At 46.7% G+C, this 22007-nt stretch overlaps 1 protein-coding gene and 1 long non-coding RNA gene across 6 annotated transcripts in view; one reads left to right on the forward strand and one right to left on the reverse strand.

Annotated features, from left to right (window-relative positions):
• LOC134913729 (uncharacterized) overlaps positions 1-11189 on the reverse strand; it is a 56232-nt gene extending 45043 nt beyond the window's left edge. The window contains exons 1-2 of one of the 2 annotated variants that reach the window (XR_010177367.1): positions 10979-11184; positions 6891-7016 (exon numbers count right to left, since the gene is read on the reverse strand). This is a non-coding gene — a long non-coding RNA (uncharacterized LOC134913729). Of the gene's footprint in view, positions 1-6890; positions 7017-10978 lie in introns of both variants that reach the window. The other variant, XR_010177368.1, reaches the window with a different exon arrangement.
• PSD3 (pleckstrin and Sec7 domain containing 3) overlaps positions 1-22007 on the forward strand; it is a 1004314-nt gene that overhangs the window by 316332 nt on the left and 665975 nt on the right. The window contains exon 1 of one of the 4 annotated variants that reach the window (XM_063919994.1): positions 10464-10624. The exons of 2 other annotated variants lie outside the window; for them this stretch is intronic. In XM_063919994.1, coding sequence (XP_063776064.1) covers positions 10594-10624 — 31 coding nt within the window. In that variant the 5' untranslated portion in view covers positions 10464-10593. Of the gene's footprint in view, positions 1-10463; positions 10625-12662; positions 12680-22007 lie in introns of those variants that run through there. One more of the 4 variants, XM_063919995.1, reaches the window with a different exon arrangement.

Genomic DNA, 22007 nt, shown 5'->3' on the forward strand with positions numbered 1-22007 from the left:
AGACGCTCAAGCGTCACGTTCGCTTACGGCCCAGAGATCACAGGCAGGCACGCTATTGGCTGCCGACTAACGTAATGATTCGCTATAGCGTAGCGGACGCTTGGGACCACGAGGAGATCTCCAGCGGTGCAGACGCTTACGACGTTAAACCTTTATATCTATACCATTAACAACGAAATATACAGTAAACCTTAGTGTCGTGATAGAGTGTAAATGCAACCTGGTGTAACCTGATTAACTACAAAGCTGCTTGGGCGTCACCGACGCTCAGGGAATACTTAACACTATAAGAAATACACAGATACCTGGGCTTAGGGTCCAAAACCTATTATATGTATTATGACTATTATACTTGCAAAAGAATCACAGTACAAAGCATACACTACAATATAACATAGACTAACTAACCAGATAATTACACAGGAAATACCATACAATACAATACAATACAATCAAGGGAAAATAAGGGAAAAAAGAGAGGAGAGAGAGATGGCTCATAATAACATCAAGACAATATGACTGCGGAGAAAACTTACGCACAAGGGGAAACGATCGCATGCGCCTCGATATCCAGCTCCCGATTATCAGCAATGAGAACCGTTGAAGAGAGTGAACTGGATATGGTCGGCCTGCCTATTTATGCCCCACACACAATGCAATTCAATGGTCCCTACAATCTTATTGTTCATTGGACACAGGAATTCGGCTTCGCATTATAACAAAAGGTCATAGGTTGATTCATACAGGTGGGCTGTGACTATTTCCAACAGCTCAGGTGGGAGGGAAACTGGGTTTCCCGCCGCATGGGTAATAAAGTGCAAATAAAGTAAATGTTCATAAACTTCTTATGTCCATAACTATTCGCACGAGCGATTGATCTGCTTCAAACCAACACCGGAATATTTCTAATTAAATATCCTTCCGATGGATACTAAACACCACTGTATTACTCCTGTCTGACCCTTCGTATCAAACAAAGAGGGATTTCTCTGTTCATGAACATTCTATATTAACCAAACTTGCAGAATCTATCAAAGGGACCATGATCTACAAAATACATTATATAGTGAAAATATGTAATGATTGAGTCGCACGCTACGATCGCATAAACTCTACCGTAAATACGCATACCATGCGCCTGCGGGTGCCCGCGACTGTGAGTATGCGCACGTACGGGAGAGCGTACGCATGCGCAGCACGGACCTGTGTGAGGTGCAAATATGGTAGTGTGCATAGAGATATTTCTCTATCGTCCTAGTGGATGCTGGGGTTCCTGAAAGGACCATGGGGAATAGCGGCTCCGCAGGAGACAGGGCACAAAAGTAAAGCTTTCCGATCAGGTGGTGTGCACTGGCTCCTCCCCCTATGACCCTCCTCCAAGCCAGTTAGATTTTTGTGCCCGGCCGAGAAGGGTGCAATCTAGGTGGCTCTCCTAAAGAGCTGCTTAGAAAAGTTTAGCTTAGGTTTTTTATTTTACAGTGAGTCCTGCTGGCAACAGGATCACTGCAACGAGGGACTTAGGGGAGAAGAAGTGAACTCACCTGCGTGCAGGATGGATTGGCTTCTTGGCTACTGGACATCAGCTCCAGAGGGACGATCACAGGTACAGCCTGGATGGTCACCGGAGCCTTGCCGCCGGCCCCCTTGCAGATGCTGAAGTAAGAAGAGGTCCAGAATCGGCGGCAGAAGACTCCTCAGTCTTCTAAAGGTAGCGCACAGCACTGCAGCTGTGCGCCATTTTCCTCTCAGCACACTTCACACGGCAGTCACTGAGGGTGCAGGGCGCTGGGAGGGGGGCGCCCTGGGAGGCAAATGAATACCTATTTTGGCTAAAAATACCTCACATATAGCCTCCGGAGGCTATATGGAGATATTTAACCCCTGCCAGAATCCGTTAAGAGCGGGAGACGAGGCCGCCGAAAAAGGGGCGGGGCCTATCTCCTCAGCACACAGCGCCATTTTCCCTCACAGAAAGGCTGGAGGGAAGGCTCCCAGGCTCTCCCCTGCACTGCACTACAGAAACAGGGTTAAAACAGAGAGGGGGGGCACTAATTTGGCGTTAGAAATATATAAAAAAGATGCTATAAGGGAAAACACTTATATAAGGTTGTCCCTATATAATTATAGCGTTTTTGGTGTGTGCTGGTAAACTCTCCCTCTGTCTCTCCAAAGGGCTAGTGGGTCCTGTCCTCTATCAGAGCATTCCCTGTGTGTGTGCTGTGTGTCGGTACGTGTGTGTCGACATGTATGAGGACGATGTTGGTGAGGAGGCGGAGCAATTGCCTGTAATGGTGATGTCACTCTCTAGGGAGTCGACACCGGAATGGATGGCTTATTTAGGGAATTACGTGATAATGTCAACACGCTGCAAGGTCGGTTGACGACATGAGACGGCCGACAAACAATTAGTACCGGTCCAGACGTCTCAAAAACACCGTCAGGGGTTTTAAAACGCCCGTTTACTTTAGTCGGTCGACACAGACACAGACAGGGACACTGAATCCAGTGTCGACGGTGAATAAACAAACGTATTCCTTATTAGGGCCACACGTTAAAGGCAATGAAGGAGGTGTTACATATTTCTGATACTACAAGTACCACAAAAGAGGGTATTATGTGGGATGTGAAAAAACTACCGTAGTTTTTCCTGAATCAGATAAATTAAATAAAGTGTGTGATGATGCGTGGGTTCCCCCCGATAGAAAATTATGGGCGGTATACCCTTTCCCGCCAGAAGTTAGGGCGCGTTGGGAAACACCCCTTAGGGTGGATAAGGCGCTCACACGCTTATCAAAACAAGTGGCGGTACCGTCTATAGATAGGGCCGTCCTCAAGGACCAGCTGACAGGAGGCTGGAAAATATCATAAAAAGTATATACACACATACTGGTGTTATACTGCGACCAGCGATCGCCTCAGCCTGGATGTGCAGAGCTGGGGTGGCTTGGTCGGATTCCCTGACTAAAAATATTGATACCCTTGACAGGGACAGTATTTTATTGACTATAGAGCATTTAAAAGGATGCATTTCTATATATGCGAGATGCACAGAGGGATATTTGCACTCTGGCATCAAGAGTAAATGCGATGTCCATATCTGCCAGAAGATGTTATGGACACGACAGTGGTCAGGTGATGCAGATTCCAAACGGCACAAAGGTGTATTGCCGTATAAAGGAAGAGGAGTTATTTGGGGTCGGTCCATCGGACCTGGTGGCCACGGCAACTGCTGGAAAATCCGCTGTTTTTACCCTAAGTCACATCTCTGCAGAAAAAGACACCGTCTTTTCAGCCTCAGTCCTTTCGTCCCTATAAGATCATATCTGCCCAGGGATAGAGGAAAGGGAAGAAGACTGCAGCAGGCAGCCCATTCCCAGGAACAGAAGCGTTCCACCGCTTCTGACAAGTTCTCAGCATGGCGCTGAGACCGTACAGGACCCCTGGATCCTACAAGTAGTATCCCAGGGGTACAGATTGGAATGTCGAGACGTTTCCCCTTCGCAGGCTCCTGAAGTCTGCTTTACCAAGGTCTCCCTCCGACAAGGAGGCAGTATGGAAAAAATTCACAAGCTGTATTCCCAGCAGGTGATAATTAAATTACCCCTCCTACTACAAGAAAAGGGGTATTATTCCACACTATATTGTGGTACTGAAGCCAGAAGGCTAGGTGAGACTTATTCTAAAAATTTTTTTGAACACTTACAAAGGTTCAAATCAAGATGGAGTCACTCAGAGCAGTGATAACGAACCAGGAAGAAGGGGACTATATAGTGTCCCGGGACATCAGGGATGCTTACCTCTATGTCCCAAATTTGCCCTTCTCACTAAGGGTACCTCAGGTTCGTGGTGCAGAACTGTCACTATCAGTTTCAGACGCTGCCGTTTGGATTGTCCACGGCACCCCGGGTCTTTACCAAGGTAATGGCCGAAATGATGATTCTTCTTCGAAGAAAAGGCGTCTTAATTATCCCTTACTTGGACGATCTCCTGATAAGGGCATAGTCCAGGGAACAGTTGGAGGTCGGAGTAGCACTATCACGGATACTGCTACAACAGCACGGGTGGATTCTAAATATTCCAAAATCGCAGCTGATCCCGACGACACGTCTGCTGTGCCTAGGGATGATTCTGGACACAGTCCAGAAAAAGGTGTTTCTCCCGGAAGAGAAAGCCAGGGAGTTATCCGAGCTAGTCAGGAACCTCCTAAAAACAGTGCATCATTGCACAAGGGTCCTGGTAAAAATGGTGGCTTCCTACGAAGCAATTCCATTCGGCAGATTTCACGCAAGAACTTTTCAGTGGGATCTGCTGGACAAATGGTCCGGATCGCATCTTCAGATGCATCAGCGGATAACCCTATATCCAAGGACAAGGGTGTCTCTCCTGTGGTGGTTATAGAGTGCTCATCTTCTAGAGGGCCGCAGATTCGGCATTCAGGATTGGATGCTGGTGACCACGGAGCCCAGCCCGAGAGGCTGGGGAGCAGTCACACAAGGAAAAAATTTCCAGGGAGTGTGATCAAGTCTGGAGACTTTTCTCCACATAAATATACTGGAGCCAAGGGTAAATTTATAATGCTCTAAGCTTAGCAAGACCTCTGCTTCAAGGTCAGCCGGTATTGATCCAGTGGGAAAAACATCACGGCAGTCGCCCACGTAAACAGACAGGGCGACACAAGAAGCAGGAGGGCAATGGCAAAAACTGCAAGGACTTTTCGCTGGGCGGAAAATCATGTGATAGCACTGTCAGCAGTGTTTCATCCCGGGAATGGAAACTGGGAAGCAGACTTCCTCAGCAGGCACGACCTCCACCCGGGAGAGTGGAAACTTCATCGGGAAGTTTTTTCCACATGATTGTAAACCGTTGGGAAATACCAAAGGTGGACATGATGGCGTCCCGTCTGAACAAAAAACGGGACAGGTATTGCGCCAGGTCAAGAGACCCTCAGGCAATAGCTGTGGACGTTCTGGTAACACCGTGGGTGTACCAGTCGGTGTATGTGTTCCCTCCTCTGCTTCTCATACCTAAGGTGCTGAGAATTATAAGACGTAGAGGAGTAAGAACTATACTCATGGCTCCGGATTGGCCAAGAAGGACTTGGTACCCGGAACTTCAAGAGATGCTTACAGAGGTCTTATGGCCTCTGCCGCTAAGAAGGGACTTGCTTCAGCAAGTACCATGTCTGTTCCAAGACTTACCGCAGCTGCGTTTGTCGGCATGGCGGTGGAAAGCCGGATCCTAAGGGAAAAAGGCATTCCGGAAGAGGTCATTCCTACCCTGGTCAAAGCCAGAAAGGAGGTGACCGCACAACATTATCACCACATGTGGCGAAAATATGTTGCGTGGTGTGAGGCCAGGAAGGCCCCACAAAGAAATTTCAACTCGGTCGTTTCCTGCATTTCCTGCAAACAGGAGTGTCTATGGGCCTCAAATTGGGGTCCATTAAGGTTCAAATTTCGGCCCTGTCGATTTTCTTCCAGAAAGAATTGGCTTCAGTTCCTGAAGTCCAGAAGTTTGTCAAGGGAGTATTGCATATACAACCCCCTTTTGTGCCTCCAGTGGCACTGTGGGATCTCAACGTAGTTCTGGGATTCCTCAAATCACATTGGTTTAAAACCAGTCAAATCTGTGGATTTGAAGCATCTCACATGAAAAGTGACCATGCTCTTGGCCCTGGCCTGGACCAGGCGAGTGGCAAATTGGTGGTTTTTTCTCAAAAAAGCCCATATCTGTTTGTCCATTCGGACAGGGCAGAGCTGCGGACTCGTCCCCAGTTCTCTCCCTAAGGTGGTGTCAGTGTTTCACCTGAACCAGCTTATTGTGGTGCCTTGCACCTACTACGGACTTGGAGGACTCCAAGTTGCTAGATGTTGTCAGGGCCCTGAAAATATGTTCCAGGACGGCTGGAGTCAGGAAAACTGACTTGCTGTTATCCTGTATGCACCCAACAAACTGGGTGCTCTTGCTTCTAAGCAGACTATTGCTAGTTGGATGTGTAATACAATTCAGCTTGCACATTCTGTGGCAGGCCTGCCACAGCCAAAATATGTAAATGCCCATTCCACAAGGAAGGTGGGCTCATCTTGGGCGGCTGGCCGAGGGGTCTCGGCTTTACAACTTTGCCGAGCAGCTACTTGGTCAGGGGCAAACACGTTTGCTAAATTCTACAAATCTGATACCCTGGCTAAGGAGGACCTGGAGTTCTCTCATTCGGTGCTGCAGAGTCATCCGCACTCTCCCGCCCGTTTGGGAGCTTTGGTATAATCCCCATGGTCCTTTCAGGAACCCCAGCATCCACTAGGACGATAGAGAAAATAAGAATTTACTTACCGATAATTCTATTTCTCGGAGTCCGTAGTGGATGCTGGGCGCCCATCCCAAGTGCGGATTATCTGCAATACTTGTACATAGTTACAAAATCGGGTTATTATTGTTGTGAGCCATCTTTTCAGAGGCTCCGCTGTTATCATACTGTTAACTGGGTTTAGATCACAAGTTGTACGGTGCGATTGGTGTGGCTGGTATGAGTCTTACCCGGGATTCAAAATTCCTCCCTTATTGTGTACGCTCGTCCGGGCACAGTACCTAACTGGCTTGGAGGAGGGTCATAGGGGGAGGAGCCAGTGCACACCACCTGATCGGAAAGCTTTACTTTTGTGCCCTGTCTCCTGCGGAGCCGCTATTCCCCATGGTCCTTTCAGGAACCCCAGCATCCACTACGGACTCCGAGAAATAGAATTATCGGTAAGTAAATTCTTATTTTTTCTGACTTTGACAGTATACAGAATGTATCTTTTTAAACTACCACAACGCCTCCTTGATCTTTGCAAATATCTAATCGTGTGTACTTTTGAATTGGAAGATGTTAATTTATGGTGACAGTTTTTTACCTGAAGGATATTTTCAATTTTGCAAATGTGGCTTTTAAATCAAAAATTAAATCCTTTTCCCATTTTGGAGGCATCTAGGCTCTGGTTCCGGCTTCCTCTGCTGTGGAGTTTCCTGAAACTGAAACACTACAAAGGAGATCAGAAATGGCCAAAGGACAGCTGCTTTATTTTGCCAAAGTAATTAGATTTAAAAGTTACAGCGTGGCAATTAGTAGCTGCAACTATTGGCACTGGCTTTTTCAAATCTCATTACATTGGTGAAATGAAGCAGCATTTTATATTAGATGATTACGTTCAAAGAAATATCTTTATTTTTCAAACTTTGGAACTGTTCAGTGTGCTATTTATCTATTCATTTTCATAAGGGGGCATATAAATTGTGCCTATGTCATACCCTTACTGAACTACCAAAAATATTTGTGTTAAACAGTTTAAAAAGATTAATATAAGTAAAATATATATGACATGTACGGGGCTGGTAGTGGTATGCTGTGGGCCTATCTGGCACTGGGGGCATATCTGGCATTGTGGGGACATGTGTATCTTGCGCTTGGGGGCATATATGTATCTGGGACTGGGGATATATCTGGCACTGTGGGTGCATGTGTATCTGGCACTGGGGGCATATCTGGCACTGTGTGGACATGTATATCTGGCACTGGGGGGCATAGATGTATCTGGGACTGGGGGCATATCTGGCACTGGGAGCATAGATGTATCTAGCGCTGGGGGCATATCTGGCACTGTGGGGGCATGTGTATCTGGGACTGGGGCATATCTGGCACTGTGGGAACATGTGTATCTGGCACTGGGGGCATATCTGGCATGATGGGCATATCTGGCACGATGGGCATATCTGGCACGATGGGCATATCTGGCACTGTAGGGACATGTGTATCTGGCACTGGAGGCATACCTGGCACTGGGGGCATATATGTATCTGGCACTGGGGGCATATCTGCCACTGTGGGGGCATGTGTATCTGGCACTGGGGACATATCTGGCACTGTGGGGACATGTGTATCTGGCACTGGGGGCATAGCTGTATTTGGCACTGGGGGCATTTATGTATCTGGCACTGGGGGCATGTCTGGCACTGTGGGGGCATGTGTATCTGGCACTGTGGGGCATATATGTATCTGGCACTGTGGGGACGTGTATCTGGCACTGTGGGGACATGTGTATCTGGCACTGTGGGGGCATATATGTATCTGGCAGTGTGGGGGCACCCATTATTTGGAGTTTTTATATGTATTTGTCACTGTATTGGGGCATTATATGTATGTGGCACTGTACAACATGACTAAAAACGGGGTTATGACACAAGGTAATAATCCTACAAACGTCATACCGAAAGGTGTGAGCACAAAAATTGGGTGTGGCTTTGTGACAACTAGGCCACGCCCCCATTTCTGCACGCGCGCCTTAGAGATGTGCACATTCAAAATTGGATGCAGAAATGGTAACACAAAGGGGGTTACAAAGACAAACTGGTGCAGAGACACTCAGGATATGTGACAAACATGGGAAGGGTGGATCAAATTCTGGGGTGGGCACGGGAAGAGAGGACACTATAGACACTGAATACTGTGGCAGCCCGGGATTCTGTGCTAGACCTCATTTACTCTTGGTGTATTAGACTTGGTTGGCAACAGTGATACAAAAAGAATGTCTTGGCAGTAAATCTGCAGTACTCATTAACCACTTGCCTGGATGGTTGCATCAGATGGACCACACCAAGCTGGGCTTTTTTGGATATGGTGGCATCTGATGCAATGAGCCAGAAATGCCCACTGTGTAGCTGCCGGAAGAGAATCTTCCAGCAGCTGCCACTCTGGTCCCTCCGCTTCCTTGTCCGCTCCCTAGTGCCTGTCGTGCTGCCAATCACTGCTGATCAGGCAGCCCGGTGGCACACCCCACACCGCAGCTACAGACATTAGCAGCTGCTGGGGATACTGTATGTAAAATAAGCAGCCCTAACTTTTCCTGTGTACAATGCAGAGAGGAGCAGCCGCCAGAAAAATGTAAAGTGGTGTTGGTCACCATCTTCTGATCGGCGTATCAACCACCAATGTTTTAATTGAGGATTATCAAAAATATATATATATATTTTTTAATAAAATCATGTTGGAAATATTTAAAATAAATGTTCTTAACCAATACCTCCCAACTATCTTGCATTCAGCAGGACAGTCCCGTTTTCCTAGGACTGTCTCACTGTCCCACCTACGGGCTGCAGTGTCAGTGGGTAGGCGGCAGATGGGGGGAGCACAAACCACTTCTCACCTCTGCTTGGCACTGTGCGCATGTGCGTAGCGTTTATTCACAGTTCAGGGAGACCCTGGGGGTGTGTCCAGCATCTCGGAGAGAGCTGGGCATGCCCCCATAGTTATGGGAATGGAGGTACAATGAAGCTCCGCCTCTGTTCACTGAAGCTCCACCCCCTTACGGCCCGATCCACTGGCCTCCAATGTTGGAAATTGTGTTAACCTAATTCAATCATAAATAAACCCAACAATTTCCGGGTGGTTTTTGGGAAAAATATTAGCCAGTTAAGTGGTTAAACTGTTGTCACTTTACCTTGCAATGGATGAGAAGGAAAATGGAGTGGAAGTTGAGGAGGTAGCAGAGCAGCACAACCACACATAAGCAGTACAGGCCATGTAAATTCCTCCAAGCCTCTCTAATACTAATAGGCAGAGCATGGCCTAGCCTAAGAGCATGCTGGTCCAAATCATTTTATTTCAGACTGGACCACCTTCATGTTGCCACAGCACCCAGTTTGGGAATCACTTCCATATAGTGGATAACAAACAAATAAATAAATAACCACATTAATACATTTCTCTAATGTCCTACATTTGTTATTAAAAGAATATACCGACATTACTGTATCCTCTATAACAGAGGTTCTCAAACTCGGTCCTCGGGGGCACACACAGTGCATGCTTTGCAGGTCTCCTCACAGAATCGCAAGTGAAATAATTAGCTCCACCTGTGGACCTTTTAAAATGTGTCAGTGAGTAATTAATACACCTGTGCACCTGCTGGGTTACCTGCAAAACATGCTCTGTGTGTGTGCCCCCGAGGACCGAGTTTGAGAATCTCTGCTCTATAATAATTATTTGGTGTACCACGTTGGTGCCTTCCCATAAGTCAAACAGAAGTCCACCAACAAAAATACAAGGAGCTGCCATTTTCACCTAAATTAAGACTAATTTTCTTTGTTTAACTAACAGAATGCCTGATGTATCTGTCTGCTTCTAATTTGCATATAAAGTCACAGGCAGGGTAAAAAACAAACATACTTTTTCATTTTTCTCATCTAGCAAAATATGTCCTAAATCACGCCGCTCTTCTAACGTTGTATGAAACATATTTCTAAAATAGTTACTTATGTACAAAACACTCCTACATCAGCACAAGCAGATATATGTTATACATTAGAACATCCTGCCCGTTTGCAAAAGGTTTTTTTTCTCGTGCCTTAAGGTTGGACAGAATGAGTCTGCAGCTCCCTCCTCGCTCTCCTAATGCTGCCATTTACATCAGTGTGTGCAGTGCTGGACAGGAGAGTGCCAGGAAATGTGAAACTAGTATGCATCCAGTTATGTGGAATAGCAGAGCATGAATTTGCACCATCTCCTTATAGCTAAGTTTATTGAAGAGCTATACTGATGACTCCATGCAATCTCATTAATCAATGGGTAACTGCTGCAGCTGCCACTGTAACTGTAAGTAATCTATGTCATCCTTTTAAAATGTGTTCTCTCTCCTTCACTAACAATCATGTGTGCTCGCATCAATGGTCATTTTTTTTTAAATATGGAAATGTGCTTTTCTTTCATGTTCTTCAAACGGCAGGATGTTCCTTGTTCTGTGTATCAAGGCAACATAATGTAGTGCTTCAATGTACGTACGACAGAACCTGTTAATTTATTCTGTAACTCTGTGTATTAAGAGAAATGATGGAGGATTTAATTATGTCTCTCCCTGCATCCCTATAAAATGCACTGTCAGCTCGATTCCCACACAAAAGCCTGTTTTGAACGGCATAAACGAAACAGATGCTCACTGCATGAACTTACCTGCCCCTGAATGTATCTGAAAAAATGTCCTTTCCTCAGTGGACATATGATCCAGCCTGACCTCTCAAATATAATCCAGGACAGATTTCCTTCTTTGCATTTTCCAGAGAAAACACAGTCACAGTAGGAGGAGCCCACATTAAAGGGCACACACTGATGTAACGCTGCAGCACTGCCACCTTCTTCTAAAGGCATATACTGTGCTACTTTGGTTGGATTCATCTATTCTTATAGAATGTTATGCGGCTGACTTGCCTTCCCATCTATTAAGTAATAGCACAATACCAGAAAAAAAAAGTGCTTGGAAAATGTGACTTTTTGCCTTCTGCATACACGTGGATAGATAACGTAATGACTTTTCTGTATTCCGTGATTTTTTTCAGATGTTTCCCCCCCCTGACGTAAGCTTTGTGGATTTTGCAGTTTATTTCAGGGTTGTTCTTGGATAAGTGTAAGCCTGTAGTTCTATTTTAACTGCAAGATCACCAGGATATATTTAGCATTTTTGCTTTTCAGAAAAGAATGCCAGAAGTGCAAACAGCTCTGGTATCACTGCTAGCTCAGATGTTTCCACTATGATAGTTTCTAGGCCTTTTCTTCTGTTTAATGTTAAAATGTGAAAAATGTGTGTGTATTGACATTGGCCTATGGAACTGATTTGCCACGTTTGATTCACAGAGGCAGAGTTAAGCAATTTACATATATTTTCCCAAATCATTTTGCAGAGTGAGAATTGGACAGAATGTTTAACAAATAACTGATTAAAAATGTATATTTTGTTTTTTTCCTTACCAAAGAAAGACTATTCTTTGGTGTCCCTTATATGATATGTTTTTGATAACTACAACCTAGACATGCCCTGATGGCACTGTACAGCAATATGTCTCCTGTTATACAAGAAGTTTCTACAATATTTGAGTCCTGGGAAACTTTAGGATATTTCCAGAAGATGCTCTGGTGAAGCTTAGGTAGGAAATAACATTTAGGAGCCCTGCATGATAAAGATTGGGAAATTGTTAAGTAGCGCTCACAAGTACATCTGTTAAAATTCAAGCATCTACTTTACACAACGTATACCTCTGCCCTATGAAGTTCCATACATTTGCGGGTTGGCACAGTGCAAACTCTCCTAAACGTGGAGGCATACAGTACCAGGACATTCTGGCACCTCCTCTGGTCCTGCTCGTAGCGCAAACATTTTGGAAAGAGATCACAAAGTACATTGCTACCACTGCTGTTGTGGGCCTGACATCTTTGGTCTGATGTTAAAAACATAATTGAACATAACTATCACACAGTTTATATACTTAATATGTTGACGTTATAGTTTATACAGTAAGAACTTAGTATGCACCAAGTGGCACTAGTTTCCATGACTGGGTAGTTTTAGTAAGTGACACAGCCAGAATTGTGTATATTAGAAGGAATAATGTTTTGAAATGTGAATGCTTATAGACCAAATGAACTGGCACTATACACTATCGGACTCTGTCCTCAAGGCACCCAAACAGTCCAGGTTTTAAGGATATCCATGCCTGTGCACATATGGTATTATCAAACTGACCGAGGTACTAATTAAGTCACCTGTGCTTACGGAGGGATAGCTCTAAAAACTTGGACTGTTAGGGTGTCTTGGGGGCCGAGTTTGGGAACCACTGCTATAGGAGTTCATGTTGGTGGCCATGTTGCCACAGACTACAGGTGAGCACCCGGCTAACCTAGTGCTGTCTGTGTATAGGTCACCATGCTCCTCTGGTTAGCACTTTACATCAAATCTGATGCCTTTCATTCCATTTTTTTATTGTTTGAAGATCTGTTATAATATTTTGAATGACATTATATAACATACCATTGTAACTCCTGTACAGAACAGTCACAATGTTGTTGCATCTGCATTAAATCATGTGTGATATAAGCACTACCTAATCATCTAGTTTAGGTAGAAGTATAACGTCATTGGGATTTATTTCTAGTCTGTTTTGCCTTTTTTGTTTCCCCTTTCCTCATTCTACAGAGGGAACCATTCCATGGTTTAAAATATTCAACTGACATTTTCATTCTGAAAACTGTTTTCTCTGACGTCCTAGTGGATGCTGGGACTCCGTAAGGACCATGGGGAATAGCGGCTCCGCAGGAGACAGGGCACAAAATAAAAGCTTAAGGATCAGGTGGTGTGCACTGGCTCCTCCCCCTATGACCCTCCTCCAAGCCTCAGTTAGATTTTTGTGCCCGGCCGAGAAGGGTGCAATCTAGGTGGCTCTCCTGAGCTGCTTAGAATAAAAGTTTAGTTTAGGTTTTTTTATTTTCAGTGAGTCCTGCTGGCAACAGGCTCACTGCATCGTGGGACTAAGGGGAGAAGAAACGGACTCACCTGAGTGCAGAGTGGATCGGGTTTCTTAGGCTACTGGACATTAGCTCCAGAGGGACGATCACAGGTTCAGCCTGGATGGGTCACCGGAGCCGCGCCGCCGTCCCCCTTACAGAGCCAGAAGAGACGAAGAGGTCCGGTGAAATCGGCGGCAGAAGACATCCTGTCTTCAGTCTAAGGTAGCGCACAGCACCGCAGCTGTGCGCCATTGCTCTCAGCACACTTCACACTCCGGTCACTGAGGGTGCAGGGCGCTGGGGGGGAGCGCCCTGAGACGCAATATAACAATATACCTTAGGTGGCAAAAAGAATACATCACATATAGCTCCTGGGCTATATGGATGTATTTTAATCCCCTGCCATTTTTACACAAAAAAGCGGGAGATAAGGACGTCGTGAAGGGGCGGAGCCTATCTCCTCAGCACACAAGCGCCATTTTCCCTCACAGCTCCGCTGGAAGGACGGCTCCCTGACTCTCCCCTGCAGTCCTGCTTCAGAATCAGGGTAAAAAAGAGAAGGGGGGGCATTTTTGGCAGCAAATAACGATAATAACAGCAGCTATAAGGGAATAACACTTTTATAAGGTTATCCCTGTATATATATATAGCGCTGGGTGTGTGCTGGCAGACTCTCCCTCTGTCTCTCCAAAGGGCTAAGTGGGGTCCTGTCCTCTATCAGAGCATTCCCGGTGTGTGTGCTGTGTGTCGGTACGCGTGTGTCGACATGTATGAGGAGGAAAATGATGTGGAGGCGGAGCAGTTGCCTGTGTTGGTGATGTCACCCCCTAGGGAGTCGACACCTGACTGGATGATTGTATTTAAACAATTAAGTGATAATGTCAGCAATTTGCAAAAAACTGTTGACGACATGAGACAGCCGGCAAATCAATTAGTGCCTGTCCAGGCGTCTCAGACACCGTCAGGGGCGCTAAAACGCCCGTTACCTCAGTGGGTCGACACAGACCCTGACACAGATACTGAGTCTAGTGTCGACGGTGACGAGACAAACGTAATGTCCAGTAGGGCCACACGTTACATGATCACGGCAATGAAAGAGGCATTGAACCTTTCTGACACTACAAGTACCACAAAGAAGGGTATTATGTGGGGTGAGAAAAAACTACCAATAGTTTTTCCTGAGTCAGAGGAAATAAATGAGGTGTGTGAAAAAGCGTGGGTTTCCCCCGATAAAAAACAGCTAATTTCTAAAAAATTATTAGCATTATATCCCTTCCCGCCAGAGGTTAGGGCGCGTTGGGAAACACCCCCTAGGGTAGATAAGGCGCTCACACGTTTATCTAAACAAGTAGCGTTACCGTCTCCTGATACGGCCACCCTCAAAGAACCAGCTGATAGAAGGCTGGAAAATATCCTAAAAAGTATATACACACATACTGGTGTTATACTGCGACCAGCAATCGCCTCAGCCTGGATGTGCAGTGCTGGAGTCGCATGGTCGGATTCCCTGACTGAGAATATTGATACCCTGGATAGGGACAATATTTTGTTAACTATAGAACATTTAAAGGATGCATTACTATATATGCGTGATGCACAGAGGGATATTTGCACCCTGGCATCAAGAGTAAGTGCTATGTCCATCTCTGCCAGAAGAGCGTTATGGACGCGACAGTGGTCAGGGGATGCGGATTCCAAACGGCACATGGAAGTATTGCCGTATAAAGGGGAGGAGTTATTTGGGGCTGGTCTATCGGACCTGGTGGCCACGGCAACGGCTGGAAAATCCACCTTTTTACCCCAGGTCACTCCACATCAGCAGAAAAAGACACCGTCTTTTCAAACTCAGTCCTTTCGTTCCCATAAGTACAAGCGAGCAAAAGGCCACTCTTTTCTGCCCCGGGGCAGAGGAAGAGGAAAAAGACTGCACCATGCAGCCGCTTCACAGGAGCAGAAGCCCTCCCCTGCTTCTGCCAAGTCTTCAGCATGACGCTGGGGCTTTACAAGCAGACTCAGATATGGTGGGGGCCCGTCTCAAGAATTTCAACGCGCAGTGGGCTCACTCGCAAGTGGATCCCTGGATTCTACAGGTAGTATCGCAAGGGTACAAACTGGAATTCGAGGCGTTTCCCCCTCGTCGGTTCCTGAAGTCTGCTTTACCAAAGTCTCCCTCCGACAGGGAGGCAGTTTTGGAAGCCATTCACAAGCTGTATTCCCAGCAGGTGATAATCAAGGTACCCCTCCTGCAACAAGGAAAGGGGTATTATTCCACGCTGTTTGTGGTACCGAAGCCGGACGGCTCGGTGAGACCAATTTTAAATCTGAAATCCTTGAACACTTACATAAAAAGGTTCAAATTCAAGATGGAGTCACTCAGAGCAGTGATAGCGAACCTGGAAGAAGGGGACTATATGGTGTCTCTGGACATCAAAGATGCTTATCTCCACGTCCCAATATACCCTTCTCACCAAGGGTACCTCAGGTTTGTAGTACAAAACTGTCATTATCAGTTTCAGACGCTGCCGTTTGGATTGTCCACGGCACCTCGGGTCTTTACCAAGGTAATGGCCGAAATGATGATTCTTCTACGAAGAAAAGGCATTTTAATTATCCCTTACTTGGACGATCTCCTGATAAGGGCAAGATCCAGGGAACAGTTAGAAGTCGGAGTAGCACTATCTCAGGTAGTGTTACGTCAGCACGGGTGGATTCTAAATATTCCAAAATCGCAGCTGATTCCAACGACACGTCTACTGTTCCTAGGAATGATTCTGGACACAGTCCAGAAGAAGGTGTTTCTCCCGGAGGAGAAGGCCAGGGAGTTATCCGAGCTAGTCAGGAACCTCCTAAAACCAGGCCAGGTCTCAGTGCATCAGTGCACGAGGGTCCTGGGAAAAATGGTGGCTTCTTACGAAGCGATTCCATTCGGAAGATTCCATGCAAGAACATTTCAGTGGGATCTACTGGACAAATGGTCCGGATCGCATCTGCAGATGCATCAGCGGATAACCCTGTCGCCAAGGACAAGGGTGTCTCTCCTGTGGTGGCTGCAGAGTGCTCATCTACTAGAGGGCCGCAGATTTGGCATTCAGGATTGGATCCTGGTAACCACGGATGCCAGCCTGAGAGGCTGGGGAGCAGTCACACAGGGAAGGAATTTCCAGGGCTTGTGGTCAAGCATGGAAACATCTCTTCATATAAACATTCTGGAACTAAGGGCCATTTACAATGCCCTAAGTCAAGCAAAACCTCTGCTTCAGGGTCAGGCGGTGTTGATCCAATCGGACAACATCACGTCAGTCGCCCACGTAAACAGACAGGGCGGCACGAGAAGCAGGAGGGCAATGGCAGAAGCTGCAAGGATTCTTCGCTGGGCGGAAAATCATGTGATAGCACTGTCAGCAGTGTTCATTCCGGGAGTGGACAACTGGGAAGCAGACTTCCTCAGCAGACACGACCTTCACCCGGGAGAGTGGGGACTTCACCCAGAAGTCTTCCACCTGATTGTAAACCGTTGGGAAAAACCAAAGGTGGACATGATGGCGTCACGTCTAAACAAAAAACTGGACAGATATTGCGCCAGGTCAAGGGACCCTCAGGCAATAGCAGTGGACGCTCTGGTAACGCCGTGGGTGTACCAGTCAGTGTATGTGTTCCCTCCTCTGCCTCTCATACCAAAAGTACTGAGAGAGGAGTAAGAACTATACTCGTGGTCCCGGATTGGCCAAGAAGGACTTGGTACCCGGAACTTCAAGAGATGCTCACGGACGAACCGTGGCCTCTACCTCTAAGACAGGACCTGCTACTGCAGGGGCCTTGTCTGTTTCAAGACTTACCGCGGCTGCGTTTGACGGCATGGCGGTTGAACGCCGGATCCTGAGGGAAAAAGGCATTCCAGAAGAAGTCATTCCTACTCTGGTCAAAGCCAGGAAGGACGTAACCGCAAAACATTATCACCGCATTTGGCGTAAATATGTTGCGTGGTGTGAGGCCAAGAGGGCCCCTACAGAGGAATTTCAACTGGGTCGTTTCCTTCATTTCCTGCAAACAGGACTGTCTATGGGCCTAAAATTAGGGTCCATTAAGGTTCAAATTTCGGCCCTGTCGATTTTCTTCCAAAAAGAACTGGCTTCAGTACCTGAAGTTCAGACATTTGTAAAAGGGGTGCTGCACATACAGCCTCCTTTTGTGCCTCCAGTGGCACCTTGGGATCTCAATGTGGTGTTGAGTTTTCTAAAGTCACATTGGTTTGAACCACTTTCCACTGTGGACTTAAAATATCTCACATGGAAGGTGTCGATGCTGTTAGCCTTGGCTTCAGCCAGGCGTGTGTCAGAATTGGCGGCTTTATCATATAAAAGCCCTTACTTAATTTTTCATTCTGACAGGGCGGAATTGAGGACTCGTCCTCAATTTCTACCTAAGGTGGTTTCTGCATTTCACATGAACCAACCTATTGTGGTACCTGCGGCTACCAGGGACTTAGAGGACTCTAAGTTGCTTGACGTTGTCAGGGCCTTGAAAATATATGTTTCCAGGACGGCTGGAGTCAGAAAATCTGACTCGCTGTTTATCCTGTATGCACCTAACAAACTGGGTGCTCCTGCTTCTAAGCAGACGATTGCTCGTTGGATTTGTAGTACAATTCAGCTTGCACATTCTGTGGCAGGATTGCCACAGCCAAAATCAGTAAAAGCCCATTCCACAAGGAAAGTGGGCTCATCTTGGGCGGCTGCCCGAGGGGTCTCGGCTTTACAACTTTGCCGAGCAGCTACTTGGTCACGGGCAAACACGTTTGCTAAATTCTACAAATTTGATACCCTGGCTGAGGAGGACCTGGAGTTCTCTCATTCGGTGCTGCAGAGTCATCCGCACTCTCCCGCCCGTTTGGGAGCTTTGGTATAATCCCCATGGTCCTTACGGAGTCCCAGCATCCACTAGGACGTCAGAGAAAATAAGATTTTACTTACCGATAAATCTATTTCTCATAGTCCGTAGTGGATGCTGGGCGCCCATCCCTAGTGCGGATTGTCTGCAATACTTGTATATAGTTATTGTTACAAAAATTCGGGTTATTATTGTTGTGAGCCATCTTTTCAGAGGCTCCCTTGCGTTTATCATACTGTTAACTGGGTTCAGATCACAAGTTGTACGGTGTGATTGGTGTGGCTGGTATGAGTCTTACCCGGGATTCAATATCCTTCCTTATTATGTACGCTCGTCCGGGCACAGTATCCTAACTGAGGCTTGGAGGAGGGTCATAGGGGGAGGAGCCAGTGCACACCACCTGATCCTTAAGCTTTTATTTTGTGCCCTGTCTCCTGCGGAGCCGCTATTCCCCATGGTCCTTACGGAGTCCCAGCATCCACTACGGACTATGAGAAATAGATTTATCGGTAAGTAAAATCTTATTTTTCTTGATTTACTATGTTGTGTTGGTTCTGCACTAGTGCCCTATCCATGCATAGTCTAATGCATGGATAGAATATGTAGAATTCCCAGCTGCCCTCAGCCAGTGTACAAAGTTTTCCTGACATGAGACCTGCTGTGATTCTTTAGCCAGATAGATAACGTGCTAAAATAACAGTTTACATTCCCATGGATTATTGGTAGTGGGCTTGCATTACATGGCTATTGAAGCAAAAGTTTACTATTGAATCAAAAGCTTAGACACTTGCAAGATTTTGTTTTGCCTGTTGCAGTGCATCTAAGCTTGTATTAAAACACAATACATTGTATAACAGATCACTGCTTCCTAGGGCTCCACATGAGCTTTGAGAAAGTGAAGAGAAATATACAATGCTGGAAGTTTCAAAAATAGTTGCACCATAAACAAGCTCAGAGCACTGGAAAAATAATGTGCAAAATGCACTTACAGATTCTATACATCACTTATTATTAACACTGGTCACCTGGTCCGTGTTGTCAAGGCATGTCTGAACTGGTGTGGGACAAATGTATTAACAGTTCCAGTTTTTAGGACAAAAGTGAAAACATCACGTGTCACAGTGCATGACCAGTACTTCCAATGGGCTGTACTGCTTCCATCCCTTTACCTTCCCCTAAAACAAGCACCATGGAAAGGTTGTACTTCCCAATCAGGACAGCAGGATAAAGCAAACAATTCGGGACTGTCCCACCTAAATGGAGTCAGTTGAGAGATTTAATGCTGCAGCCACTACTTTAGTATTGATAAATGTTGAAGTGAACCAAGAAGCATTCTGCAGAAGCTCTGTTACCTTTTTTTGCATAGGAGAAACAGGAAATGGAAAGTCATTGTATCATGAGGCTGTCTATTAAGTGCCCTTATTGCAGAAGGCTTAACTCTAAAAGTAGCTATAAGTGCCCTGTGTGTGCTAAACTCCATTTTTCTCATTACCAATGAAATGCAGAGAAAAAAAAGTCAACTGCAGCTAACCTGATACACTAAACCAACTTTCATCCAACCATCCGAGATCAGTACGAAATCCCGCTGGACGGGATCCCGGCGGTCGAAATACTGACAGCAGAATCCCGACCAGCAGAATCCCAACAGGGGTGGCGAGCGGAACGCAGCCCCTTGCGGGCTCGCTGCGCTCGCCACGCTGCTGGCACGGTGCCTCGCTACGCACGGCTCACTATTTTATTCTCCCTCTATGGGTGTCATGTACACCCACGGAGGGAGAATATGTCGGGATTGTGCCGGTCGGGATTCTGGTGTCAGTATTTCGACCGCCGGGATTCCGTCCGGCGGGATCTTAACCGCATCCCAACCATCCACCAATCCAACTAACCAACTGTTCAACTTGTCTGTCCAACTAAAACAGTACTCCATACCAGAGACATAACGGTCTGGTGACACCTGGTGCACACTCCATATCTCCCCTGACCAAAAAGGAGCGTAACCTAACATAAACCTAAAATCAGTCCAGGGTCAGCCCAGCATCCCTGGAGATACCGGGCTGCCCCAAGAGACTGGTGCCTTCTCTGCTGGTTCCTCCTCCGTGACAGGAGCCAAATGCTACAGGAGAATCTCATACTGCAGCACCCGTTTCCTGTCACTACAGAAGAGCTGGCAAATTTACATCAGACTAACCAATTTTCCCCAACTGAAAGATTCTGACATCACAAAAGTAAACAGACCCTGTCCACCTATTTGTACTGTTAAACAAAGGGCCTAATTCAGACCTGATCGCAGCAGCAAATTTGTTAGCTAATGGGCAAAACCATAGGGGTAATTCAGACCTGATCACTAGGGTGCATTATTCGCATCCCTGCGATCAAGTAGTCGCCGCCTACAGGGAGAGGGGGAATCGTTGTGCAGGTGTGCGATCACATGTGCAGGAGAGCTGCACAAACAGAAGTTTATGCAGCCTCTGCACAGCCCAGGACTTACTCAGCCGCTGCGATGATCGGGGCCGGAGCTGACATCATGAATCCTCACACAAAACGCTGGGTCCCTCCTGCGTTTTTCCGGACACTCCCTAGAAACGGTCAGTTGCCACCCACAGCGCCCTCTTCCTGTCAATCTTCTTGTGATCGCTGGTGCAATCGGATTTGTCGCAGCTTCCTGTCGCTGTGGACCGCCGCGCCTGCGCATTGTGCAGCATACGCATGTGCAGTTCAGACCTGATCGCCCGCTGCGCGAAAATGCAAAGCAGCGATCAGGTCTGTATGAGCCCCCATGTGCACTGCATGGGGGAAGGGAGGGGGGAAGATATAACATGTGCAGAGAAAGTTAGATTTGGGTGGGGTGTGTTCAAACTTAAATCTAAATTGCAGTGTAAAAATAAAGCAGCCAGTATTTACCCTGCACAGAAACAAAATAATCCACCCAAATCTAACTCTCTCTGCACGTTATATCTGCCTCCCCCTGCAGTGCACATTGTTTTGCCCACTAGCTAACAGATTTGCTGCTGCAATCGGGTCTGAATTAGGCCCAAAGAGAGAAGAAGAAAAAAAGCAAAATAAAACAAAAAATAAATTAAATCATTATTTTTCTTTTCACAGAAATAATCAGACCCCTCCTTTGCAGCTTTTGTCACATATGCCTAGCGTTGCACAGCAGCTTGCCAACCACACACAGCAAACTGTCCACCCCCCAGTCTACAGAGGAGCTTGCCACACAGAACCCTCTGTCCACCCAGGGTACATACCCCGCCCCATGACACGCAAGTCTGCAGAGTACTCTGTCATACACACACCCTTCCCATTTTTTTTACCTGTAAAAGGGGAATATTGTCACCCCAAAAGAAGTGGACAGGCCAGGTTACAGGGAAGGGAGGGCTGGAGCCTAATAATACGGTGGAGAGGTGAGAGGTGAAGCCAGCGGTGAACTGCAGCCAAAGAGCAGGCAGTCAGTGCTGAGTGGCTTGGATGTGGAGTTGCAGGAGAGTGGGAGTAGGCTGTGGGGATCAGCATGCCATGAGAGTCACATAGGGCAGCACAGCACCCCAGAGCAACAGCAAGATCAGGCTGTATGGGACTTCCAGGGCTCAACCCTGGCCAGCTGGAGCTGAGTGATCCTGCTCCTGGGCACTGTGATGTTGCACCTGGCACTGTGATGGTATGATCCTGCTTTTGGTAGGTGCCCAGCATAGCTGGGACCACTGTCTGGGTGTCCTAGAGCCTGCAGGTGTCTGCTGTATGATAACTGCAGTGTCCCTGTGCTGAGCTCCAGAGGTGATAGAGACCAAGGGGGTCATTCCGAGTTGATCGCTCGCTA

Source organism: Pseudophryne corroboree, chromosome 1 (genome assembly GCF_028390025.1).
Source record: "Pseudophryne corroboree isolate aPseCor3 chromosome 1, aPseCor3.hap2, whole genome shotgun sequence".
In the NCBI taxonomy this organism is placed as follows: domain Eukaryota; kingdom Metazoa; phylum Chordata; class Amphibia; order Anura; family Myobatrachidae; genus Pseudophryne; species Pseudophryne corroboree.